The following is a 27,680-nucleotide window of genomic DNA, read 5'->3' on the forward strand; positions in this document are numbered from 1 at the left end:
CCACCGCTCTAACTCTCCAGCGCGTAGGGGCCTCACGCCTGCGCGGCACGCCTCCAGTGCGTAACCCAATCTCGCCCCGGATGACTCCGCTCCCGGGTGACGTCACACTCTCGCCCCGCCCCTTCTTCGCTACCCTCCGGCCTCCCCAGCGAGAAGAGGCGCTCGCTCTTTCCTAAAGGGGCCTGGCCTGCAGAGGGCGGGACCCTGCCTGCCTTGGCCTTCGATTGGACCAGCCCTCGCCAGCGCGGCTTCGAGATTGGTCGGCTCGTGCTCTTCTCTCCTCCCCCTCCAGGATTTCCGCTTCCGGTTCTGACGGACGCTTCGGCCGAAAAGATGATCGGGGACATCCTGCTGTTTGGGTAATTAGGGGGGCCAGAGGCTGGGGTAAGAAGGGTGAAAGGGACGAGGGGCGGCCCAGGTAACCTCATTCTCCCTTCGCAGGACGCTGCTGATGAACGCAGGGGCAGTGCTCAACTTTAAGCTGTGAGTAGGCCGCTTTCGATCGCGGCTCCACCCAGGGGGCCCGTAGGCCCGCCCCCGCGAGCGTGAGCCCGCCCCATGCCGTAGGCCACGCCCCCAAGCCCCAGCCCTCCCTCTGGCCACGCCTCCAGCCTCGTCCATCCTCCTGTGACCCTTCGCTCCAAGGTGGTTTGAAATACAGACTCCCGTTTCCCGGGGATCTCTCTTCTCGCATCCCGGAGAGCCTCCGGCCCGTCCCCTACAAAATTCTTAGCCCTATTCTGTACCCACGGACCAACTCTCCCCTTGGTGGCTGTAGGTCTGTGATTGGCAGGTAGATGATGGTCCAGAAAGGGGCGTTGAACCACCCGAGGTCACACAGCAACTCACCTGCAAGGCTAGAGCTGAAACTGAGTGTCCGAGGCCCTCTGAGCTGGGGTCAGGGCCAGGGGATCGAGTGGTCTTTATGTCCCACCAAAAGTGGACATTGTCTGTTCCTCTTTGTAGGAAAAAGAAGGACACGCAGGGCTTTGGGGAGGAGTCGAGGGAGCCCAGCACAGGTAAGGCCTCCTTTCTGGAGTCTGAAATTGGTCCATTTCAGAGAGGACAATTTTTTCTCACCAAGCCCTACCTTAGTTTTCTTTTCAATAGTTGTGTGTGTGTGTGTGTGTGTGTGTGTGATTGTGAGAGGGAGAGAGGGAGAAATGGGCCTGAAGATTTTCTGTTCCTTCTGCTCACCTCTGTCACCCACTTCTTTCTCCGGGTCAAATCTCCCTGCGTACGTCACCACTCATAAAACTTTCTACAGTCATGATTGTCCTTTATGAATGTTATCCTCTGGCTAATATTCGTCCCTCATACTTGCTCTTGCTTGTTTTGGCCCATTCCTGTGCCCTTGTGGTGCCCGACCTCCAGCATGAATGAATGAATGAACAAGTAGCCATCGCTTTCAGAGTGCTGCAGACGTATTTTAATTAGATGCCAACATTAGCTTTCAAATAAATCAGATGTCACATAAAAATTCAGATGTCTGATTTATCAAGAAAAATCTGAACATCCTATAGCTCAGGTTCCGGCAACCTCTTGGCACCTACTGGATGAAATTGAGAAAAACAGGACCCTGTTGAGGCAGGGCCTGTGGCCTCTGCCTCATCCCAGGCCCAATCCCCTCATCTTTATATCATCTCACCTGTCCTGGGGGCCCTGGAATTTATTCATCTGACTATTTGAAACCTAATGAGACCTACACATGACTTCTATGTCCATGCATCATTCACCAAGCATTTATTGAGCACCTGCCACATGGCGACCACTGTCCTGGATTCTGGGGACACAGCAGAGAACAAGACAGATGAAATTCCTACCTTGTGGGTTGTACTGCTCTGGGGTGGGACAAGCAGTTCCTAAACAAGGAACAGATGGTGACGGAGGTGATGAGAGGTGAGGAGAGGGATGCTGCAGTGTGTGGAGGGAAGGACCCCTGAGCTGGTGGCGTTGGCAGCCAAGGTGGTGGGTGCCGTGATGGAGCGTTGCATGGGAATGATAGGAACCCCGAGGAGCAGTGAATTTGATGACGATCGGACCACTCCCTTTTATTGGGGGCCCATCTGGTAGCGGCTGCTTTGTTAGATGCTTCCTGTGGGTGTGTTACTCTGCCTCCATCCCTGAAAGGTAAAGGGCATTTTCCCATTTTACAGACAAGGAAACTGAGGTTCAGGGCTGTGGCTTGACTTGCTTGTGGCCATGTAGGAAATCAGTGACAGCATCCTGGTTGAACCTGAGTTTTTCTGACCCCACAGGCTGTCCCCTCAGTCACTAAACCATCCATCCATTCATTCATATGTTCATTCAGCAGCTGTATGTGTCTCTTACCTGCTCTGTGGAAGGTACTGTACCGACTCCTGGGGCTGTAGTCTAGAGATCTAAATTGGAGCTGGTGGGGGGGGGGTGGGAGAGTAGAAGGGCTTGGTGGCGGTGAGAGTCAGTGACAAGGACAGTCACAACAGTGGCTTCCCTCTGACCAGGGGCTCTCTGCACGTCTCCTTCCAGCCAGTATTCTGTTCTTACTGCTGCCACTGCAGAGAATGCCTTTCTCCCTGTGCCCAGCTGACTCCTTATACCGCAGTGGCTGCATCTGTTGAGAGCTGTCTGTGCCAGGCACTGTGCTGAGGTCTTCCTAGTTGCTGTCACCCCCATTTACACAGGAGGAAACTGGGGCATATGTAGGCCGGCGACTGAGCAAGGTCACCTGTGTGGAAGGGCAGTAAACTCCTGCCCATGTTTAAGGTCGGAGCTTATGTGCTTCCTCAAAGGTTTCTGACCCCCGCTCCCTGACAAGGGCTAGGTTGGCATCCCCCCATTGTATGCTCCCATGGCACTGGCCATGGTGAATAATCAGGTGTGTGATTACTTTTTTAGTATTTGTCCTGTGTGTGAGCTTCTGAGGGCAGGGATATCTGTCTTGGTCCTCCCTCTATCCCCTGCACTTGGCTGTTGCCTGGAACAAATGGCCTTCACTTAGCATCTGTTGATGGCAGGAAAGCCTGTTTTTGTGATGCTGGGCCCAGAGAAGGGCTTCGTCAAGCAGCGCCTCTCAAACATCCTGGGGCTGGACCTGTGTTTGACATTTGCAGTCTGGGCTGGGCTGCACGTGGCTCTCCCAGTGGGTTGGATGATAGCAGACTCGTCTAAACTGTGTTCAGCAAGACTGTGTGTGCTCATCATGTCCCTAGATGGTGCAGCGGCGCCAGGTGTAACTTTCTGAGCTCCTGCCTGGTATTCTGTACTTATGGGACAGCCCTGGTCTATAGATGACGCTTTGGTTAGCACCCTTGTAGATTACCCCAAGTGGACCCATTTATTCCATTCTGGAGGATTAGAGAGGTGAGCAACTTAAAACCCTGGAGGAAGGTTCTGGAACCCATACCTCTGGAGTCTTAACGTACCAAGTTGCTTCCTCTTGGAACGGGTTTTGTTCTGCGGCATCAGGGGACTAGAGTAAGTCACCATCAAAGCAGAACCCCCTTTTTACTTGCCTGAATTAGTATGCTTTTTCAGGTGCCAACACTGAAAACCCAGCCCAAAGTGATTGGAACAAATGGAAACCTCCAAGGGTGGAACTGTTTTGGGGCATACCCACCCTCAGGGCTCAAACCAGCCCTCCTGTGTGTGACCCTCTCCAGCTCTCTTTTTCCATCTAGGTTGGTTTTACTGTCAGGCTGGCTTGTGTTGACAAAAGATGACCCTAGAACAGGGCTGGGCCCAGTGTTCTGTAAAGTGTCAGATCGTAAACATTTTTGGCTTTGTGGGTCATACATTGCCTGGTGCAGCATGTCCGCTCTGTTCCTTGAAAGCAGTTGTGGGAAATACAGGCATACCTTGTTTTATTGTGCTTTTTTTACTGTGCTTTGCAGATACTGTTATTTTTACAAACTGAAGGTTTCTGGCAACCCTGTGCGAGCAGGTCTGGGGGACCATTTTTCCAACAGCTTTTGCCCACTTCGTGTCTCTGTGTCACATTTTGGTAATTCTCGCAGTTTTTCAAACTTTTTCATTATTGTTGTATTTGTTCTCGTGATCTGTGATCAGTGATTACGATGTGCTGAAAGCTCAGATGATGGTTAGTGTTTGTTAGTGATATACGTGTATATTTTTAAGATTTTATTTATTTGGGGCGCCTGGGTGGCTCAGTCGTTAAGCGTCTGCCTTCGGCTCAGGTCATGATCCCAGGGTCCTGGGATCAAGCCCCACATTGGGCTTGATAAATAAATAAATAAATAAATAAATAAATAAATAAATAAATAAATAAATAAATAAAATCTTTAAAAAAAAAGAAAAGTATTTAAAAAAAAAAAGATTTTATTTATTTGACAGAGACACAGCGAGAGAGGGAACACAAGCAGGGGGAATGGGAGAGGGAGAAGCAGGCTTCCCGTTGAGCAGGCAGCCCAATGTGGGACTTGATCCCAGGACCCTGGGACCATGACCTGAGCCGAAGGCAGACGCTTAACGACTGAGCCACCCAGGTGCCCCGTTAGTGATGTTTTTATAATTCATGTATTGACATTATTTTTTAGATATAATGCTAGTGCACACTTAATAGACTATAGTGTAGTGTAAACATAACTTTTATAGGCAGTGGGAGACCAAAACATTCATTTGACTTGCTTTACTGCAGTAGTTTGGAACCGAACCCACAATATTTCCAAGGTATGCCTGTATATACATGAGCGGGCATGTGTATTTTGATAAAACTTTATTCATAGACACTGAAATGTGAATTTCATGTAATTTCTGTGTCTCGCAAGATACTCTGTTGATTTTCTTTTTAGCCATTAAAAAGTCTTAAAGACATTCTTAGCTTATGGGCCATACAGAAACAGGTGGTAGGGGTTGGCTTTGGCCCATGGGCCATAGTTGGCCAACCCCTGCCCTAAAGGACTGGGTTTATGTCTTCCTAGCCCAGAAAGGCTGACAGAAAGCAAGTGCCTCTTTCCCAGTAGTTGGGATGAAAGTTCCAGGCCTGACTCTCATTGGGCAGACTGACCAAAGTCCCAGGGCTGACTCTCAATGGGCAGACTTGGGTCACGTGCCCCTCCCTGAGCCAATCAGAGGCTGAGGGCTTTTAGGGGTTGGTCAGTGGCAGCTATTGCCAGAGTGCCAAGGGTCGGGGAGCAGAGGCGACCCACAGGAAAACCTGTGCTGCCCCCGGAACGTGGGGCGGTGGGATTGGGGCTGGTGGAAACTGAAGAAGCGCACTGCGGTCGCGACAACAGAAATGTCAGCAGTGCTTATAAAAACGCGTTCTGACTTTCCAGGTGACAACATCCGGGAGTTCTTACTGAGCCTCAGATACTTCCGGATCTTCATCGCCCTGTGGAATGTCTTCATGATGTTCTGCATGATCGTGTAAGTCCGGCCTGCCTGTTCCCTTCATTGTCCAGAATGACCCACCGGATGCTCACCCTCTGTCTGTCGTCTCTCTGCGCTTCCGCGTCACGCTTTCTGCTTTCAAAATAAGAACTCTCCCAAGCTAGAGAGGGAAGCAGGGTCTACAAAGGTTAAACTGTGTCACTGTGGTCTAGGCTGGAGCTTTGACTGGGACACAGTGTTCTCCAAGTCCTGGCTGTTCCTGGTGCCGTAGCAGAGGCTGCCAAGAGATGCCTTCCCTCGAGCCCATGGCCCTGTTAACCTCTTGCCTGCTCTGCCCTGTTTAGCCTGTACTCGATGTCTGCCAGGGTGGACAATGTGGCTTATTTGGTAGCGTGCTGCCGAGCCCTGCTTGTCTCCTGCCGGTAGCCCTCAGAAGTGTATTCAGACTTCTTTCTATTTTCATGCCTATTTTTCATTTCCTCGTTAGGCTTAAAAAAATCTAATCGGATTGGTTTTCCTTCCAGCATTGGGGGCCTTAATTTTGTTTTTTTTCTTTTAAGATTTTATTTATTTGTCAGAGAGAGAGAGTTAGTGAGAGCAGGAACACAAGCAGGGGGAGTGGGAGAGGGAGAAGCAGGCTGCCCGCCGAGCAAGGAGCGGGGCCTTAATTTTGATGCCGCTGCTGATGAATTGTGAGACTCCTTAGTAAACCGGCTCAGGGAAAAAAACCGTAGGAGAATCTGGTGTGCTATCATCTGGGCTCATCATGCTGGGCTGGTCCCATTCTTCCCCCTAAAGAGGAGGAGAATGAAAAGTCGGCTCTCCTGAGTAATTGGGATGCTGCATTTGGGGTTGCTGGGTGGTCCTTGTGCCAGCCCCATGGCTGTTAGAGGGGATGATTCCAGGACTCAGGAGATGGGGGGAGGAGGAGTTTCACTGTGCCACTGGAAAGTGTTTAAGAGCCCAGAACGAGGACCGTGGTGTGTGCCCAGAGAAGCCCTTTTTGGGAGCTTGGATGAGGCCTGTGCAGGTACAAAGAGGGCTGGTGAAGAGATCAGGGAGTTTGCAGAAGAGGATAGGGAATGTAACTAGGATTCACAGGAAGTAGAATGCGTTGGTCTTTCCAGGTTCGCACCTGTCCTTTCCTTCCTTCATTTATTGATTTACAACTATCCAGTGTGGGCTGCACCTTGGGCTTATAGCTGAGACGAGGACAGCCTTCGTCCTTGCCATTAGCGAAGGGATAGTATGGCAGTTGGGACAGGGACAGAAAAACAAATAAATAGGGAAGAATCACTCATGAGGCAAATGGGAGGCTCTCAGTTTAGGCGATGGTCGGGAAGAGGCCCACAGAGAAGTGCTATTTAAATCAAAACCTAAAGAACGGGAGGAAGCCTTGCCATTTGCAGAGCTAAAGGGAGGCATGGTAGCACGTGCAAAGGTCCTGGGGCAGGGAAGAACTCTGTTTTCATCATTCTGTTCTGCTCATCGGCTGCATTCATCCTGTCGTCCAGCTAGCTCCCTTTACGGCTCATTTGCTGGCCTGTGACCAAGATGGTCACCTTAGGCTCTGTGACCTCCTAGCTCAGCTCAAGGCTCTCTTTGTAGCCTGGTATCCTGATTTTGCTTCCTGGGAGCGGAGCCTGCTTGACCTAGCTAGGTGTGACCCAGGTCCAGTTAGATGGGGGTTATCCTGATTCCAGCATAATCATTGAGGTTGAGTCAGCAAACCACAGCCCGTGGGCCATATCTATCTGTTTCCTGTTTTCATGCATGAAGTTTTATTGTCGTGCAGCCACACCCATTTCTGTAACTGCATTTGCACTATAGCAGAGGGGTTCGAAGCCCTATGACAGAAACTGCCTGGCATGCAAAGCCCAGACTACTTACTATGTGGCTTTTTTGCCAACCCCTAACCTGGGCCACTTCTTTCAGTAGGCGCCACGAGTGAGGGAAGATCCTCTTCAGGAAGGACTCTGTCAGGGAGGTAGTGACTGGCTTTCCCAGGGTATTAAAAAAACTGGAAATCACCTAAATGTCCAAGAACTGGGGAGGAGTCAGGTAACTCAAAAGGACGCCCATATGAGCTGCTGTCAAGGCTTCATTGCTGATGAGGTGCTGCAAGTTCTGTCTACACAGGGGAGTGTTTCGAAAGCAAAGAAGGCTGGATGTCACTTACATGCGCATTCCAGCCTCGGCTGTGATTTGCATGCAGTAAGCACTGAATAAATGCCCGAAGTCTGTGGGGAAAACACTTCCACCCAGGGAGTTGGAAGGATCTGCTCCAGGCTGTCCACAGAGGTGACCATGCTTGGATTGCTGAGGAGATTAACAGGGCCTGAGGGGATGGCTTGCAGTTCCCCTGTACCCATTTTTATATTGCTTGAGCTGAGCTACTTGGGAAATTTTTTTAAAAAGTCATGAAAAACCTGAAATATGGAGAGAAACGTGCCCGAGTGTTTAGGGGGACCGAATATTGATATCTGCATCTTAACTATGAAACATATCAAAAATAAGATAGATGAATAATTGGGTAGGTGCACTGTAAAGCAAAGTTATTTATTTATTATTTATTTGAGAGCGAGGAGGGGGAGAGAGCATGAGCAGGGGGAGGAGCAGAGGGAGAAGCAGACTCCCTGCTGAGCAGGGAGCTCAATGCAGGACTCGATCCCAGGGCCCTGGGATCATGACCTGAGCCAAAGGCAGATGTTTAACCGACTGAGCCACCCAGGCGCCCCAAGCTTTTTGTTGTTGTTGTTTTTTAATTAGAGAGCGTGTGTGCGTGCAAGGGGAGGGGCAGAGGGAAAGGGAGAGAGAGAATCCCAAGCAGCCTCCCTGCTGAGCCCAGAGCTTGATGTGGGGCTCGATCCCACCACCCTGAGATCATGACCTGAGCTGAAATCAAGAGTCGGAGAGGTTCAACTGACTGAGCCACCCAGGCCCCCATGTAAAGCAAAGTGTTAATTGTAGAACGGAGGTGGTATATATGCGGTGTTCACTGAACTGTTCTTTTAACTCTTCTGTATGTTAAAATCTTCATAATAAAATACTGGGTGGGAAGATACGGAGAAAATGAGGGTATGAAATCATGGAGAAGGATTAATAAGTAAAAAAGTGGCAGTCAGTCTTCACAGTTCATTATTTTGTAGTATATTCACAGGGTTGTGAAACCACCACCGCAGTGCAGTTCTAGAACATTTTCATCACCCCAAAGGGAAACCTCATACCCATTAAGCAGTGACTGCCTCTTCTTCCCTCCAGCCTCTGGTAATCACTTACCTACTTTCTGTCATTATGGATTTGCTAGTTGTGGATATTTCCTGTAAACGGAATCGTAACAACATATGGCCCCTTTTGTGTCCTGCTTCTTTCACGCAGCGTGATGTCTTAGACGTTCCAGCGTGTTGTAGTGTGTGTCTGCACTCCATTCCTCTCTGTGCCTGAAGAATAGTCCATTGTATGTCTTTACCGCAGCTTGTTTATCCGCTCATCAGTTGATGGCTATCTGGAATGTTTCCATTTTGGGCCTGTTTATGAAGATTGCTGACACAAACACTGGTGTTCGAGTTTTTGTGTAGACAGACTTAAGTTTTCGGTTCTCTCTGGTATATATGCAGGAGTGAAATTGCTGGGTCATATGGTAACTCTATATTTATCCGTTTGAGGTTCTGCCAGACTATTTTTTAAAAGTAGCTGCAGCAATTTGCCTTCCCACCAGTAGTGAAGGATGGTTCCAATTTCCCCCACATCCTTGCCAATGCTTGTTATTGTCACTCTTTTTGATTAGAGCCATCCTAGTGGATGTGAAGGTTGATTAGCATTTCCCCAGTGGTTAGTGACATTGAGCCTCTTTTCATGTGCTTCTTGGTCATTTGTATGTCCTCTTTGGAAAAATATCTATTTAGGTCCTTTGTCCAGTTTTTAATTGGGTAATAACTAAGTTATAAGAATTCTTTTTATAGTCTAGAAACCAGTCTCTTATCAGATACATGATTTTCAAGTATTTTCTCCCGTTCTCTCGGTTTTCTTTTCACTTTCTTGATGGTGTCCTTTGAAGCACAAAAAAATTTAATTTTGATAAAGTCCAGTCTATCTGTTTCTCCTTTTGTTGCTTGTGCTTTTTTTTTTTTTTAAAGATTTTATTTATTTATATGAGAGAGAGAGTGAGAGAGAGAGCATGAGAGGGAGGAGGGTCAGAGGGAGAAGCAGACTCCCTGCCGAGCCGGGAGCCCGATGCGGGACTCAATCCAGGGACTCGATCCAGGGACTCCAGGATCATGACCTGAGCCGAAGGCAGTCGCTCAACCAACTGAGCCACCCAGGCGCCCGTGTTGCTTGTGCTTTTTGTGTTGTAGCTAAAAATCATTGCCCAACCCAAGGTCACGAAGATTGAGGCCTAAGTTTTCTTTCTTTCTTTTTTTTAAATTTGTTTATTTAATTGACAGAGACAGTGAGGGAACACAAGGAGGGGGAATGGGAGAGGGAGAAGCAGGTTTCCCGCCCGATGCGGGGCTCGATCTCAGGACCCTGGGATCATGACCTGAGCTGAAGGCAGTCGCTTAACCAACTGAGCCACCCAGGCACCCCCTAAGTTTTCTTTTAAGAGTTTTATAGTTTTAATTTTTTTTTTTTTAAAGATTTTATTTATTTATTTGACACAGAGAGACAGCGAGAGAGGGAACACAAGCAGGGGGCGTGGGAGAGGGAGAAGCAGGCTTCCCGCGGAGCAGGGAGCCCGATGTGGGGCTCGATCCCAGGACCCTGGGATCATGACCTGAGCCGAAGGCAGATGCTTAACAACTGAGCCACCCAGGCGCCCCTATAGTTTTAATTTTAATAGTTAGGTCTATTACCCACTTTGAGGTAAATTTTGCATATAGTGTGAGGTAGGGATCCAGCTTCATTCTTTTGCATGTGGTGATCCTGCACCATCTGTTCTTTTTTCAAAAAGCCTTTTTTATCTTGGAAAGAGTTTAGCTTTATAGAAATGTTGCAAAGATAACAGAGTTCCCATATATGTATCTTTTTAACAGTTCTGTGGTTTTCCCCTGTAGATCTCTGTCGCAACTACCTTCCTGTTCTCAACTTCATGGGTTTTTATACAGTTCCCAGGCCTTTCCCATTCAGATTTTCTTCAATGAACAGAGTTAACTGTAATCATTTGTATGATTGACTTGCAGTAATAAAGAATGGGCTGAAATAAAATGTTACAGATTCTGATGAAGCAGATACTTTCTTAAATAGCTTTTTTCTTTTTAAAATGTACTGTTTGGGGGTGCCCAGGTAGCTCAATCAGTTAAGTGTCTTGACTCTTGCTATCAGCTCAGGTCTTGATCTCAGGGTCATGAGTTCAAGCCCCGCATTGGGCTCCATGCTGGGCGTGGAGCCTACTTAAAAAAATAAAATAAAATGTATTGTTTGGTAGCATTAAGTATAGTCATGTTGTGTAACAGAAGAGCTACTTACAAAGCTGTAAGTAATATAAAATAATCTTAATAATAGTAACAGAAAATATTTTCTGAAAGTGTTTTCTGAGCTATATAGCTTTACATCCTTCCCATCCTCACGGACATCTCTGCCCTCTGACTTTTCCAGGCTGTTTGGCTCCTGAGCCCCAGATACACACCTTCCTGGGAACCAGGAACCAGGAACCATCTTCCCAGATGCCGAGTCTCCCTTTCTCCGTTCCTGACGACTTCAAGAATGGTTTTGACCGGAAAACAAGCGACCTTCCCAGAAAGCCCAAGTTCTTGGTGGGTGGAAAAAATGTTCGCCAAGCTGCACACGGCTTCCCAGCCACGTCATTGTTTTCTTTTGAAAGATATTTTCACTTTGGTCTCTGCGTTGAAATGCTGTCTACTTAAGGAGTTTTAGGAGGCTTTATGGAAGGGATGTGATAACATTGCATTCCCCGCAGATAAAAGAACGTTGTGTAGATTGTTTTTTTAGATTGGAATTCGTCTTCTAGCAAGCTTGTACTAGAAACTCATTTCTGGATATTTCTTGGTTTATTTTTAATAACCCTCCTTTTTGGTTCAAATTACACAGATTTTTCAAAATAATGTTTTATCCAGGGATCTGAAACAGAAAGGTGCGCTTTTAAGATTGATGCAGCCTCTTTATTGGACTGTGTTTAGGAATAACAAGCAAGTTCATTGTTGCTGGGCCTGTGTCCATATTCCTTTCCTGTCTCGATGGGCTCTGCTCGGCCACTCGGTGCCTCTGAGGTCATCCTCAGGACTTTAAGGGTGAAGCCTTACTGATTCCCGTGGAAGAGAGGTACAGAACAGTTGGCAGGGGCAGATGTGGGTGTTATGAGAAATTTTGCCCTGTCTTACAGCCCTCTGTTAAAGTAACTCTTGGGGCCATTAAATGTATAGTTTCAAGAATGAGAGTGACTTGCGTGGTGATACTGGGACCCAGTTCTGAAAGCTTGGAATTTTGGGTCTTCTTTTCAAGTGGGTGATTTCAAGGTTGAAAAGCAGTGAGCCTCATTCAAGGAAATACAGCATTTTGCATAGAATCTTCTTTGAAAGGCAGGTCCTTTATCGCCAAAATGAAATGCCAGTGGTCCACACCCAGATCCTACAGGTGTTTGATCTGTTTGTTGTGGGTTTTGAATTCCTGATTTGGAGGTAAACCTGGTGGGAGGAAAAAAGTAAATATGCAGACTTTTCAGAACTAAGTAGCACTGAAAATAAAGCTCATTTCTAAAAAGGATCTTTTGTTTATACATTTTTTTTTTTTAAAGATTTTGTTTATTTATTTGAGAGAGAGAGAATGAGAGAGAGCACATGAGATGGGGGAGGGTCAGAGGGAGAAGCAGACTCCCCGCTGAGCAGGGAGCCTGATGCGGGACTCATCCAGGGACTCCAGGATCATGACCTGAGCCGAAGGCAGTCGCTTTAACCAACTGAGCCACCCAGGAGCCCTGTTTATACATTTTTTTAACCAAGAAGTTAGCTGACTTCCAACTGGAATTGTTTTGAATTACACTGTGGGAAACACCAAGGATTCATTTTGGAGGCTGTCAAAAAGTCAGAAGAGAAGCAGTGTTAGATTTCCCGTTTTGGATTTTCCTTAATACATGTCAGGCTGGAATTGGGCAAATGGGCTTTTGACCTGGCTGCTTTGGGAAGTATTGAAAGAGCCAAGGAGAATATTGGGGTTTTGCTAGACCAGGGTCAAATCCACTTTTACTGCTGCGTAACTGACGTCATTCTCCTTCACTGCTTCTATAATTTATTCCCTTGTCAAACCCAGGCCTATAGTTTGTCAGTAGCCGGGAACGTAGCTGCTGAGTCGAGCTTCGCACAGGCTTGTGTCCTTGTCAGCAAGAACAGACGTGTGGAGATCTTGGCTAGTCACTCCTCAAGCCATGTCAGTGGTTCGAGGAAACCTCGCTGCCTTATTCAGACTGGTGCTGAGGTTTCAATGAGGCGAGGCATTCGTACGTTATGGGGATGAATCATGCTCTGAGAAGAGAATGCTGTCATTGAGATTTTGTTTCAATAGTTGTATTTTTTTCCAGAGAACTATTACCTCATTGTTAAACTCTCTGCCAACAGTGTAGCTTCGGAGGCTAATGTCCATTTTAAAAGTTACATCTCACCGATGTGCATCTTTAGGAAGCTTTTCAAGAACCCTCATTAACATCAAAGGTTATCGAAGTTTGAGTTTTGGGTGCCTAGGGTTCCCCAGCATTTAATCGCTTATGTTCTGTGCCAGTGGGTTCAAGTCCCGTCTCTGCTCCTTGCCAGTGGGACCTTGGCTGCTTGCTTTTCCACTCCCTGCCTCAGTTTCCAGTCGCCAAAATGGGTTTGGAAGTCCCACCTGCCTGGGTTTGTTGTGAGGCTCAGCATGCTCAAATGTGGGCCGAGTGCTTGACCGAGTGCTCAAACCTGGGTGTGCTCACTGCTAGCATCTTCTCTACTCTTGCCTGCATTCGTGCGTGCGGTCTGCACACACACCGTGAAAGAGAGATGTTTAAAAACACTAGAAACAGTTTTCCAGCATGGAAAACCTTTTCCCGCCTTCCTCTTTCCTTTCCAGCCTTTTCCTTATAGGTATCAGTATACAGGCATACTTTGGAGATACTGCGGGCCCAGGTCCAGACCCACTAAAGCGAATATTGCAATAAAGCAAGTTGAAGGAGTGTTTTGGCTTCCGGGCGCATATAAAAGTTACGTTTCCCCTGCATTGTGGAAGTGGGCCGTAGCATCACGTCTAAAAAACTGGCGTGTGTGCCTTAATTAAAAAATACTTGATCGCCAACAAATGCTAGTCGTCATCTGAGCTTTCAGTGAGTCAGAATCCCTGATCACAGATCACCAAAGCAAATACAGTAACGATGACAAAGTTTGAAATACGGTGAGAATTACCGAAATGTGACACAGAGATACAAAGTGATCAGATGCTCTCGGGAAAATGGCGCCAGGATACTGGTTTTGCCGCAAACCTTGGGTTTCTAGAAAACACGATGTCTGCAGAGTGCAGTCAAATGAGGTCTGCCTGGATGCGACATAGTTCGATCGTGGTTAAGGCGGCTTAGGTTCTGCTGTGTTCATTTTGGCAGCATTTCCTTCATATCTTCCGGGCTGCCAGACAGACAGGCTTCATGGTGTTGGGTTTTAATTACAGCACTGTGTCAGTAGATCTCTCTTTAACCCTGGCCCTCTTGCTGGTCCTCTCGTGTGTGCCTCGAACTTGTACTTTGCTCAGTGTTATAAAGGCCACCGCGATCCCCATTGTTGTGACCTTTGTTGGCTTCCTTCACTGGTGCTTCTGCAGAACCTAGGAAGGCCACATCGGTATGTACCATCATTGTAGCTTCAGTGGCTTTTCTTTGTTTTGTTTTCAAGTTTCTTACTGCCAGTGCATGTTCATTGTAGAAAAATCATAAAATATAGCTTTGCTCTAAGGGATAAAATGAATAATCACCTTCACTCAGCGTCACTCAAGGTACACATCTTTCTGGCTTCTTCCCCCTGCACTTGCATCGGGTATGGTGCACATGTTTTCGTTACGTAAATTGTATCTCTGTCTTCTAGCCTGTTTTTCTCATCTGAGAATACATTTCTATATTTTTCCTACAATTACCATTCTTAATAACATGGTAATGATGTGCCATTAATTACTTTAACTCATCCCCAGCTGATGGAGACTTGAGTTGTCTCTAGTTTTTGTCTATTATAAATATCACTGTGATGAACATCTCAGTATGTCATCCCTAATGAATTTTTGGAGTCACTTTTTTTTTTAAGATTTTTTAATTTATTTGACAGAGAGATAGCGAGAGCAGGAACATAAGCAGGGGGAGTGGGAGTGGGAGAGGGAGAAGTAGGCCTCCCGCCAAGCAGGGAGCCTCATGCGGGGCTGATCCCATGACCCGAACTGAAGGCAGACGCCTAATGACTGAGCCACCCAGGTGCCCTTTTTAAAAGATTTTACTTATTTATTTGAGAGAGACCGCGTGCACACACAAGTGTGGCGAGGGGCAGAGGGAGAGGGAGAAGCAGACTCTCCACTGAGCATGGGGCCCCGATGTAGGGCTTAATCCCAGGGCCCCAAGATCACGACCTGAGCCCAAGTTAGATTCTTAACCAACGGAACCACCCCGGCACCCCTTGGGGTCACTTTTAAAAAGAGATCCATCTTGACAGCTTTGGGCTAAGAATTCTAAAGAAAAACGCATCTTGGACGACTTGCATCTTTGTTCATTTGTTCATACGTATGTATGTTCATATGTACAAGAACTGGGTTCTAGATCCCCATCAGCTTTGACCAGGAGTGGTATTAGGCTGCTTCAGTTTGCTTAACCTGTTAATAAGGACGAGAATTTCAGGCTCCAACCAGATAACTGTTTTGTTGTGCAAGCAACTGCAGTTGACATCATGCCAGTCGGCTTTCCACCTTGGTCCTGATGGTTAGGGACCTCAGCCACCATCTAAGTACTAAATGCCCACTACTGCTTGCCCCGGACCATGTTACATGGAGTCACTGCCAAGGTGAGAAGCTGCACGTTGAGAATTAAAACAAGGCCACAGTTTGCAGCACCTGCCCTTTGGGATTCATGTTGGAAACTCCCTTTTTGCTTCCTCCACCTTGGCATCTCAAAAGGTGGAATATGTCCCTCCTTTGGTGGGTTTCTCATTGCACTTCAGTTCCAGCTATTCTAGAGCAGAAGTCAGAAACTCTGGTTCCCAGGCAGAGCCTGGCCCGCCACCTATTTTTGTAAATAAAGTTTTATTGGCACCCAGCCACGCCCCTTCGAATATGTATCATCTAAGGCTGCTTTAGTAGCTTTCCTGCTATAATGGCAGTGTTGTCACAGAGACCATCTGGCCCACGGATGAAAATGTTGTCTTTCCGGCCCATATATGTGATGGCGTTCGCTGACCCCTGAGCTAGGGGATGATAGAGAATCTCAAAGTGTCCTTTTTCTCTCCAAAGCCACTCAAGTGGAGTCATCTGCACACCTTGTGGTCTAGATTTTATTTATTTATTTATTTATTTATTTATTTATTTATTTATTTATTTATTTTAAAAGATTTTATTTATTTGAGAGAGAGGGGACACAAGCAGGGGCAGAGGGAGAGGGAGAAGCAGGCTCCCCGCCGAGCAGGGAGCCCAACGTGGGACTCGATCCCAGTACCCCGGGATCACGACCCGAGCCGAAGGCAGACGCCCAACAACTGAGCCACCCAGGCGCCCCGTGGTCTAGATTTTAATAAACACATTCGAATTTGCTGAAAATCGAGCCAGCTATTTTTAAGCATGAGCTTAAGACCAAAACGTAATTTTATTTCTCTTGATAGTTAGGGGAGAGATCCCTTCTGGGCTGCCTGTGATTCTCCCGAGCGGGAGTTCCTCTGCACCAGCAGCACAATGTGATAATGAGATCGGCTCTCCTCTGAATGGTTAGATTTGAAAAGCCAGCGAGGCTGTCATTAGTGAGGCATTTTCTTTTCATTTCAACTGTTTCATTATCTCCTTCTTAACCACATTTGTGTTTATGAAATATTTGACAAACCTCCCAATGTTTTCCTGTGTTGATGAAAGACGTACGCTGTTTGTGTATAAAGCAAAAGGCCTGGTCTTTTTAAAAGGAAGATGTAAATTCTACTTGGGGGTTGTTTTCATCATTCCCTTGATTTCCGTTATTGCACAGAGAAAAGTACTTGATCCGCTTTGAGCCCCTCTCTGAGAGTTGCTGGAAATGAGAGTTCGGTAATAGTGAGCATTCCTACATGGGAAATTGGGCATAGGGGTCTAGAGCAAGTTAGAAATTCAAAGTCCACATTTTTCAATTAGAAAACAGTAAGAACTAGTTCAGAGTATGGCTCTCTGGTTTTCCTTTTGACCAGTGGGTGGTTTTGGATCAGACCAGGGGTCAACAGACTGCTGCCCACATCTGGCTTGCCACCTGTCTTCATGGACCACAAGATGGAATGGTTTTCCCATTTTTATTTTTTTATTTTTATTTTTTTAAAGATTTTATTTATTTATTCATGAGAGACAGAGAGAGAGACAGAGGCAGAGGGAGAAGCAGGCTCCCCGCGGAGCAGGGAGTCCGATGCGGGACTCGATCCCAGGACCCTAGGATCATGACCTGAGCTGAAGGCAGATGCTTAACCGACTGAGCCACCCAGGCGTCCCAGTTTTCCCATTTTTAAATGGTTGAAAAAGGATCGAGAAGAAAAAGGAAATTCCAATTTCTTTGTCCATAAATAAAGTTTTATTGGAACGCTGCCACGCCCTTTCATTTACGTATTATCAGTGGCCGCTTTCGAGCTGCAAGGACACAATTGAGTCCTTGCGACAGAGACCATCTGGCCCACAAAACTAAACATACTTACTGTCTGACTCTACAGAATGGTTTGCTGACCCCTAGACTGGACAGTATTTTTTTTTTTTTTTTTTAAGACATTGGGTGGATCCTGTTCATCTGTATTTAGTTCACGTTATTGTTGCAGCCGTTAGTGATAAATGTGGGCCGTGAGGGTATTGGAGTATGCTGGGGGAGTTGCAGAAGTTATTTTAAGGGTAATAAAGCTTTGGTGCATTTAATTAGAGTTTACTGTGTGAATCAGAGAAAAACGTGGAAAAGATGGTTATGGTAGAACTAGCAAGATAAAGGTCTGGGCCAGATTACAAACATCTCTGTCCCTTACGGAGTGTTATGTGGGGCAGCGAATTGGCATCCTTGCACCTCTATGTCGTTGTCTGTGATGCAGGGACAGTGAGGAAGGGAGCCTTGACACGTACCTACAGCCTGCCTCACACGCGGCAGGCACTCAGTAAGTGGTAGTATTTTTGTTGCTGTCATTACTTTTATTAATAAAAGACCTTCTTGATGGGGTTTTGTGAAGCTTAAATGAGGTAGTGTCTTAGTCTGCTCAGGTCGCCATAACAAAGTGCCACAAGGCTGGGCGGCTTAAACAACAGACATTTATTTTTCTTACGGCTCTGGGGGCTGACAGTCCAAGATCAAGGTGCCAGCAGCGTTGGTTCCTGGTGAGGCCTTTGTCCTTGGCTTGCAAATGGCCTCCTTCTTGCTGTGCACTCAACATGGCCTTTCTTCTGCACATGCACATGCGCATCTCTCTTGTTATGAGGACACCGGCCATATTGGATCAGGGGTCCACCCTTATGACCTCAGTTAACCTGAGTTACCTCTCTAAAGGCCTTATCTGCACGTATGGTCACTTTGGGGGTTAAAACTTTAACATACGAATTTTTAGGGGACACCATGTGTCAGTCCATAACAGATGGTCAAAGGTCCGCCTTGTAGTAGAAACTCAGTAGCTGGGAGTTCATGTCCTTGGCTAATAGTATGCTTCGAGGCATTAAAAACTTCAGAGGACTCCCTGTGGTCTAGGAAAGCTGACCCTGACATCTGGTACAGAGGGATTTTGCTTCCTAATGTTTCGTAGTGAAGTATTTGTGTGGAAGTGGGGTGACGGCTTCGACCATAGCATCTAGACCTTGGTGTCCCCACGAATCCCCTAGGGGTCTTGGCAAGGTGTAGATCTGCCATAGCAGGAGGGCAGCGCAGGCTGTGGTTCTGCATTTCAACCAGCTCCCAGGTGACGTCCATGCTGCTGGTCCCCGGACCACACTTTGAGTAACGAGCCTGTCTGTTCAGTAGCCACTAGCCACGCATGGCTATTTCAGTTTCCCTGCCAGGTAACTAAAATTTAAAACCCCAGCCCCCCGAGTCATGAGTACTTTTCAAGTGCATTTCATGGCAGACACCTCTCATTGGGCAGCACTGCCTCCGAGAGAGAGAGAGTGTAAGTTTTCCTCGTCAGGGGCCTGCATGGGTTAAGTTGCCCCGGGGCTCCTGTGATGAATGCCCGCAAGCTTCATAGTTTCAAATAACACAGATTGATTATCTTACAGTTCTGGTAGTCAGAGGTCCAAAATGGGTCTCACTGGGCTAAAATCAAGGTGTTGCCAGAGCTGGTTTCTTCTGGAGGCTCTAGAGGAGAATCTGTTTCCTTGCTTTTTTGCTGCTTCTAGAAGCTGTCTGCATTCTTGGTTCGCGGCCTCTCCCTCTACCTTCCGAGCCAGCAGTGGTTGCGCAGGTCTCTGTCATGATGCCATCTGCTTCTGCTTGCTTCTTCCCCATTAAAGGACCCTTGTGATTACATTGGGCCCACCCACTGGGATCATCCAGAATCATCTCCCTATCTTAAGGTCAGCTGACTAGTCCCCTTACTTCCATCTGCAACCTCAGTTCTTTCTTGCCATGTATCGTCATTTATTTACAGGTTCCAAGAATTATGGCCAGGATATCTTTGGGGGTGGGGTGATGTTACTCGGCCTAACACAGGGCCAGACAGTAAATACTTTTGGCTTTGCGGACCGCACAGCCTCTTACTCAGCCATGCAACTCTGCTTTTGTAGCGTGAAAACAGCCAGAGACCGCACACATCCGACCAGGCCTTGCTTGTTGTGTGATTCTTTTTCCATCTTTAACTTACTTTCCTTTTTTTTTTAAGATTTTATTTATTTATTTGCGAGAGAGAGAGCGGGTGAGCACGAGCAGTGGGGAAGGGCAGAGAGAGAGGGAGAAGCATACTCCCTGCTGAGCAGGGAGCTTGATGCGGGGCTTGATCACAGCACCCTGGGATCATGACCTGAGCCGAAGGCAGTCTCTCTACCAACTGAGCGACCCAGGCGCCCCATCTTTAACTTTCTTATGGAAAATTGTGAACACACAAAAAGGTAGACTAGTGCTATGATTTCCCGTGCACGCATCAGGCTGTGGTTTTTAAATCTTATTTTATACTTTGCTGTACTTGACTGATTATTCACACCAAACATCTATTACTCTTGTAATCAGGAAAGAAGAAAAACACACAAAGATGGAAGCATCAGAGCATCTAGGAAATGTGAGGAAAACCACCACCACCACGTCTTGAGGTTAAAAAGGAAAAAGGCACAAACAGAGCTTCTGGAACATTTGTCCTTTTCCGTACTCCTCTTCCATGAGCTGGGAATTCGGCAGAGCTCGGGATGTTCTCAGGGCAAGTGGCAGCTCCAGTTAGATGGGCTGTCTGTCGGTCAGACCTTTTCCAAATAGGATATCTGCTTGCTCATGTCTCCTGAACTCTCTTTGTGACACTTTATTGAGGGAGAGAAGAAAATCTCATCCAAGTGGTTTGGTGCAATCATCCAGTTCTGAGATTCATGTTAAGACAGGTGAACTATGTAGTTGCCAGGGTGATGTGGGGAGGGAGCCCCGGCCATGGCAAGGGTGGGGGGTGCAGTTGGGGGACACATGGTTCCCTGGTTTTACCACTTTGCATCCAGATTTTACTCTCACTTGGGAGTCCGTGGGCCTCAACCACCTAGGAGAGCACACTGCATGTTCAGGAAAGGCCAGGAGGAATTTTGATAAATGGCTTTGTCTTGTGCATATGTGTTTGTGTGTGTGTGTAAGAGAGAGGCGTGTGTGCACAAGTATGTGTGACGTGGGCTATGCGTATGGCATGTGTCAGCTGAGTTTGTGGCCTGTGTGTTGTGTGTGGTGTATGATGTGTGCATCGCACACATGTCATGTGCTCTAGGAGCTGTGGTGTGTGTGTTTGAGATGGTGCGTGAAGTGCACGTGTTGTGCAGTGTGTCTGTGTGCAGTGCGTTGTGTGTTACCCACGCTGTTTGTGGAGCTGGCGTGTGGTGTCTGTGGTGTGTGTGCCGTTAGAGGTGGGATTGGTTTTTTTTTTTTAAAGACTTATTTATTTGACAGAGCGAGCACAAGCTGGGAGAGCAGCAGGCAGAGGGAGAGGCTCTGCAGGGAGCCCGACGTGGGGCTCCATCTGGGACCCTGGGATCACGACCCGAGGCGAAGGCAGACACCTAACTGACTGAGCCACCCAGGCGCCCCTGGGGTTTTTTCTTTTTTTTTTTTAAGATTTTATTTATTTTTTAGAGAGCGAGCGAGAGAGAAACAGCATGAGAGGGGAGAGGGTCAGAGGGAGAAGCAGGCTCCCCGCTGAGCCGGGAGCCCGATGTGGGACTCGATCCCAGGACCCTGGGATCATGACCTGAGCCGAAGGCAGACGCTTAACCATCTGAGCCACCCAGGCGCCCGGGTTCTTTCTTGAACTGCCCTTTATCTCTTGCTACATGAACAGAAGTCAAAGTGCTCGTGCCAGGGCTTTCCACGCATAACCTTGATGTTTTGGCACAACAAGGGGTGACCAAAGTATCGCCGCTGTCCCATGTTTCCCGATGAGGAAATTGAGGCCAGTCCAGGGAAGTGACTTGCCCGAAGTCCCCGGGGTCATCAGCAGAGCTGGCACGAAAGCCTGGTCCCCCGACTCTTCTCCGATGCTGCCGCACTCCCACCCGCACTCCCACCTTTATTTGGGCTCTACCACCCGTTTGCTGGCGTGGATTACAAAAGCATGTGGCTCGTGCCCAGCACACCTGGGAGACCTGTCCAGAAGCCTGGGGCACCAGAGCCAGTTCCAAAATCGGAACTTCTCTTGCTTTCCAGCAGCACGTGCTGTATATGCCACGACGGCCCGAGGCATCTGGGCTAGCGTTCACTCGTCAGAGTAATCTGCAGCAACCCAGCCTAACGTTTGCAACAGAGCTGGGCCAGCAGAGACTGAACGGCCTCGGACAAGCTTTGCCAACCAAATGGGTCTGATGCAAAGTTAAAGAAATTTTTTGGCCTTTTCGAGCTGTGGGGTTTGGGAACGGCGGGGAGGGGGTCGTGGGCCTGCGCTCTGAGTCCCTGCCTTGTCCCTCACTTGCCAGCGATGTTGGGGACAGGTGTTTGCTCCTATTTGTGCAGCAGTTTCTCTGTCTGCGACCCCAATGGCTTCCGACCCAGTGTTGCCAGGAGCTGACACCACTTCTCTCTGTGTAGCCTGTAGTGTTTGTAGGAAATACTTTCTGGATCATATCACCTCTCTTCACATCACTTTCTGTGTTGAGGCTACAACACAGCCTTTGTTTCTGAGACATTTCCATTGGCCAGTTGGGGATCTTTTACTGTGGCTCCCATCTGCTTCTGTCGGCTCCTGGTGGCTTTTTGACATCAGTCCCTTGGCCCTGGTCTGCTCCTTGGGGAAATGGCTTGTACCTGATTTGGTTCATGTGTTCTCTCTGCCAGTCTGGGAACCCTGAGCTGTGGGCCAGAGTCGTCATCGTGTCCAAAATCCAGTCACATGACTTTAGCCAGATCCCTCCTCTGAGGAACAAGGACCAGGTCACCTGGTTGGGTAGTGAGGTGAGCAGTGTGACAGGAGGGGAGGAAACTCACTCCTAGGGATGGTGAGGAATAAGGCTGGCCAGGAACATGGGCAGTGTGTATGCGTGCGATGTGTGGTGTATGACAAGGGGGCCTCACAAGGCCAAAGGCTTAAGTGAGATGAAGTGGGAGGCCCCTGAGTTTTTAGAGCAGGGGACAAGATCCAAACCGTGTCAGCAAGAGAGCTGTCTGGAGCAGAAAAAGCTACAAGAGATTGATACTTTATCCTGCAATTCCTTTACTGAGGAAGAAAGGATTATCTTATTTCTGGAGACGTTTAAATAAAATGTTTATCAAAGTCATTCACTAGAGAATTAGAACAGTTGCTGATTTTATTTCTTTGCTTCATAAGGGTTACTGTGTGAACATAAAAATTCATTAAGCGAAATAATAGCCTCTAATCTAACAATGATTTAGATCACTTGATTGAATGATGAGATTATTTGAACATTTCAAAAACACTACTTTAGCAAGTTTTTGGAGGTCTTTTTTTTTTAAAGATTTTTTATTTATTTATTTGACAGAGAGAGACATAGCGAGAGTAGGAACACAAGCAGGGGGAGTGGGAGAGGGAGAAGCAGGCTTCCCGCTGAGCAGGGAGCCCGATGTGGGACTCGATCCCAGGACCCTGGGATCATGACCTGAGCCGAAGGCAGACGCTTAACGACTGAGCCACCCAGGAGCCCTGGAGGTCTTTAAAAAAAAAAAAAAAAAAAAGGCAAGAAGAATAGTTTTATGACTACAAACCAAAAACAGACAAAATTGCTTTTACCGTTTCCCAACCGTATTACCTGGTCTGTCTTCTGAAAATTAAAGAGATCGATAGCAATGTTCCCGTAGCTACTAGGAAAAAAAGCATGGGCCACAGTGGGGAAAGTGGAATCAAAAGAGAGACAGAGTGATCCTTTATTTTCTTTGTGTGTATGTGTGTGTGTGTTAAGATGGTGTGCACTGTGTTGTTTTTATGTATGATAATTCATTACCCCTGTACTTAGCTGAAGGTCAGCATAATACAGGAGATAATTAAAGCTTAAAAGAAAATAAGCTGCCTGGACATGTGTGTGCCGCAGATCGGAGGAGAGAACTGTCAGCAGGCGAGAAGGTTGGGACAGGGCACGGGTTCAGGAGAGGACAGAAACGGGACACATGGCCAAAGACAAACACCAGGCGGGAGGAGCCCAGGAGTTAAGGAGCCATGAGGGCGGGAGAGCATGGTCCAGAATCAGAAGGATCCAGCCTGGAATCCCAGCTGTACCATTGGGGGCGAAGGGGCCATGTGTGTCTCCTCACTGTCTGACCTCAGGGTCTTCCTCGTGTGTCACTTGAGGATTATGTTAGCAACTGCATCTCTGTTAGCTAGTACTGAATAACAAATGACCCCAGTACGAAGTGGCTTAAAACCTCTATTATTGAGTCACAGTTCTGTGGGCAGGAAATTGGATGGGGCAAAGTGGGGCTGGCTCTGAGCCCTAAGGGCTTCTCAGCTTGCATGCCTGGCACCTCACCCAGGGCATCCCAGCCTGCTGGGGTTAGGCATATGGGGCTCAGGATTCTCTGTCGCCGGGAACCTTGTTCTCCTTCACAGAGGCCTTCACACCTCTTTCTGAGTGGCCCTACAGCACTGTCACTAGATTCTGACGTGGTAGCTCCCTGCCCCCAGGTCTTCAAAGGTGGATGTTGCCAGGCTGCTGCTCTTTCTCTTTCATTTCTTCTCATTCCTTACGGCCGAATACTATTCCAGCCTGTGGTTGTACATTTCATTCATCTGTGCACCAGTTGATGGACATCTGGTGTTTGTACCTTGCACCTATTAATAGTCCTGCTGTGGACATTTACCTGTACAAGTCTCTGAGTGTAGGTGTTCAGTTTTCTTGGCGAGATTGATAGGAGTGGATTTGCTGAATTGGGTGGTAACAGCTAGGCCTTCTTGAAGCTTCAGCCTGGACCAGGCGGAGCATGGTTCCACTGCATTCTCTAAAGCAAATTGTAGCCGCCCCCCTATCCCCCGAGTCAAGAGGAGAGGCTGACAAGGGCCTGACCGCCCTGCCCAGAGGGGTTCATCTGAGTCCTCAGGTAAAGCCCTCAGCATGCAACCTGACACGCAGTAGGTACTCAATAAATGTTGTTCTCTTTATTACTAAGAATAATACAAAACTGGGGCAGTAGGTAAAACACAGACTGTTAGGACTTAGATGGACATCCATCAGTAGGCCTGACAGCAAATCCCTGTTCAGGATTTTGGAGATTATGGGCACGCTTCAGATTAGCAGTATCCAAGTCAGAAGATGACAACTAGAGGCTACTAGAGGTCAGAATAACCCCAGCACTGGATGAGAAGAGGAGGCGGCGCCGCGTGTTCATTCTAGCAAATGTGGAACTTCAGGGATGAGTGTCAGAAGAAAAATCACCTGTTATCCTGCCTGTCAGTGATAACTACTGTAAATATTTTGGCTGCTTTCCTTCCAGTATTTTTTCTATGCATCAGGTGCATTAAGTAGACATACTTTTATAAAACCAAAATTAAGATCGTAATGTATATGGTTTATATACTACATTTGAACATTTAATACGAAATTGGGAGCATTCTGTGTTGTTCAATACTGATTTCAATGGTTAAGATTATCATCTGTCTTTCTATATCTAGATCCTTTTATTTATGTATTTTTGAAGCATAATGTCCAGCTTTGTGAATTTCTACATGTTGTGTACACCCATAAGACAAGACCACTACCCAAGTGGAATTATAGAATCCCGTGGTCCCCTCCTGTCCATAACCTTCCCGTTTACACGAATCGACTCCCTAATTTATTTATATACTTTCCTTTTCCTGAACACTTGGGTTGCTTCCAATCGTTTGCCCTTACAAATGATGCTGCTGTCTACTTCCCCGTATGTACACGTTTGTCTGCATCTGATTGCTTTCTTTGGATAAATTTCTAGAAGTTGGGAAATACTGGGGCAAAGGGTATGAACATACGGAAATGCTGTCAACGATCTTTCTTGGTACTCCTGGCTCCAGAGTGGCTTTGCCCTCCTTGGTGCACCTGCACTGCTTGGACAATACAGTTTACAGCAGTGTCTTACTGGGCTCCCAACCTGTTTCCAGTGCTTGGAAATTTCAGAACTAGATCCTCAGGAGCAGGCTTTGTGCCTCTTAATGTGCCTTTGTATCCCCCTACTTGAAGACACAGTAAAATTATTTTGAGTTCTCTTGTCTGTCTTTGGAGCCCTTCCTAAAAGCAGTGACGTTTCAGGGGCTGTTCAAAACCAATTGAAATTTTTTTCGCTTTTAGAATAAATAGGACTTGCTGCAGAGCCAAGCGGAACTCTGAAACCCATCTCTAGGTACATCTGAGATCATCAATAGGGTTGAATGAGTTAATATATGAGAGTGTTTTTAAAAAATTCCCACCAGATGTTAAATTCAGAGCAAACAAATTGGTCAAAGTGGGGTGGTGGTTTGCTCGCCTTCATTCTTCCTATTAGTCACCGAAGCCCTCACATACTTTAATGGGGTAAGTCCAGTCACTTTCTTGCCTTTGAATTGCCCAACTCCCAGGGGTGTAGGTGTCTAAGGGGTCACTTTCTGAATGAATGAGTCTGCCTGGTGGGTCCCTGCTGTTGCTCCTTGCCACCATGTGGTGTCGCTGTTGAAGACTGGTCCTAAGCAGTTGTGGGAGCTGGCCTGCTCACAGCTTCCTTCTGTGATGCCCTTGCCTATTGGGCTTGAGCCACTGCAATTCATTGAGGGAGAACGAGCCCACACCCTCACTGCCAAGCCTGCTGAGGATGCTCTGCACCCAGGCTCCTAAAACTACCTTCCTGCCACTTCCCATGGCAAGAGCCAAGTCATGGACTCAGAGCCTCTTACCTTTTGGGGGGCCACCTCACTAGGAGGTAAGACAGCCTTTTCAGGGACAAAATATCTTGTCCTTTCAGGATAGGGGGGTGGATGTTCTCTGGACCTAGCTAATTTAAAGGGCACGTTGCTGGGGAAGAACCATTACAAGAGGATTTACCTTGAGCCCCACCTTTGTATAACTGATAGGTGCCATTTCAAGTATCTCTTCCTTGAAGCAGAAGGTCTTGCCAGGTGAACTGCAGTTATCTATCCTGCATCTAAGAGAAGCTAACGTTTTCAAGACTCCCATTGAATGCCGATGTGATTTAATTTTTACCACTACATATATATATGTTAAATGTGGAATAACACTATATTCTAGTGCCCACACTCTCAGGGCACACATGTAGACACAGTCTTAGATATATATATATATATATATATATCTGTGTCTATGTGCATCTTAATGTCTTTACAGTATATTTAATATTTCATTCATTTGTTAAATATTTATGGAGCCCCACTTGTGCCACATCTATGGAGCTGAACTGCATACCTATGTCTGGGTATGTGTATACAGCTGGCCATGCAGAACTCAGTCATCTTAATGTTGCTTCTTAGTTTAAAAAGATCAGGTAAGTTGAGTGCTTTCCAAATCTTTCTTAAACGACCTGACCCATGCAAAACAAATTGCTTCTGTCTGTGATCCTTGATTAAAAAAATAAGATCTTGAACACTTGAGTTAGAAATTAAAAGAAAGGCAGGACCAGAATATGCTTGGGGGAGAGCTTGTTTATTTTGCTTATCTAAAGTGAGATAAAGAGTATCTCCAAATGGGCTGGTTTCCAACCTGGACCATGTACACAAAGCACCTCATTCTAGGAGAGTTAGTGAGTAAATTAAAGAGAAGTATTTTGCCCATGTTTATTTTCTCCTACAAGTGTGATGTAAAACTTTTCACATGTCCAGAAGGAAGCAGCCACAACCACGTGCAGAAACAGCCGTTTTTGCAAATAAAAATGCTTCCCAGAAGCATGACAAATGCAAGACTAACAGGTGTAGCACAGATCCAAGGCGCGCGTGTGGTTCTCATCAGCTGCCTCCCTCCTGTTTTAAATCTAGGTCTTCCTGTAACAACAAAAAAAGTTATTTCTCCCGAGGCTGCAGCTAATAATCCACTCAGCCTGCCTTCTCACCCCTTCTCATAACAGTATTCCTAACAGGGCTTCCGGAGGGAGCGGAGAGCAGTAGAAGAGGGCAGTAAGGTGGGGGTGGGGAAGGAGGCTCCTTAGGCTTGACATTTAACAATTCTGGGTTTGACCTAGAACTCTGGGTGACCTTGGGCCTCAATTCCCTCCTTTTGTGAAAGGTTTTGTTCAGATAATGAGGGTTTCAGTTTTCCAGAACCTCCACGCAAAGCAGGGTGGGTCTTTTAAACCAGTGGTTCTCAAGAGGGGACGTTCTGCCCGACAGGGGACATCTGGCAATGACTGGGCATTTTTGGTTGACCTGAATGGAGGGGAGAGTGCTACTGGCGTTTAGTGGGTAGAGACCCAGGATGCTGAATATCCTAAAATGCGCAAGACAGCCCCCGCGACAGTGATCCAGCCCCAAATGCCATTGGTGCCCAGGATGAGAAACCCTGGCGTTGACACAGGTTTGCAACCCTGGGGTCGGTGGGCTCACGGGGCTGGCTTTGGGGCTTTCCCCAAAGCTGGCGTGACGGCTCCCCCGAGA

General features: G+C 47.1%; 1 protein-coding gene across 1 annotated transcript; it reads left to right on the plus strand.

Annotated features, from left to right (window-relative positions):
- Positions 1 to 209: 209 nt before the first annotated feature.
- On the plus strand, positions 210 to 25,312 carry SMIM7 (small integral membrane protein 7). The gene is made up of 5 exons (XM_045862767.3): positions 210 to 359; positions 442 to 483; positions 967 to 1,019; positions 5,277 to 5,367; positions 10,927 to 25,312. Exons 1-5 carry the CDS (start codon positions 334 to 336, stop codon positions 10,940 to 10,942), a joined length of 228 nt encoding a protein of 75 aa, XP_045718723.1. The 5' UTR covers positions 210 to 333; the 3' UTR covers positions 10,943 to 25,312.
- Positions 25,313 to 27,680: the final 2,368 nt, after the last annotated feature.

This window comes from Mirounga angustirostris, unplaced genomic scaffold (genome assembly GCF_029215605.1).
Source record: "Mirounga angustirostris isolate CCGP_5_RB_7025 unplaced genomic scaffold, mMirAng1.0.hap1 SCAF_1, whole genome shotgun sequence".
NCBI lineage: Eukaryota > Metazoa > Chordata > Mammalia > Carnivora > Phocidae > Mirounga > Mirounga angustirostris.

Coding starts and splice junctions, on each gene's coding strand:
- SMIM7 (XM_045862767.3), top strand. CDS start 334: ATGATCGGGGACATCCTGCTGTTTGG. Junction 360..441: donor GGGGACATCCTGCTGTTTGG/GTAATTAGGGGG, acceptor CTCCCTTCGCAG/GACGCTGCTGATGAACGCAG. Junction 484..966: donor GCAGTGCTCAACTTTAAGCT/GTGAGTAGGCCG, acceptor TCCTCTTTGTAG/GAAAAAGAAGGACACGCAGG.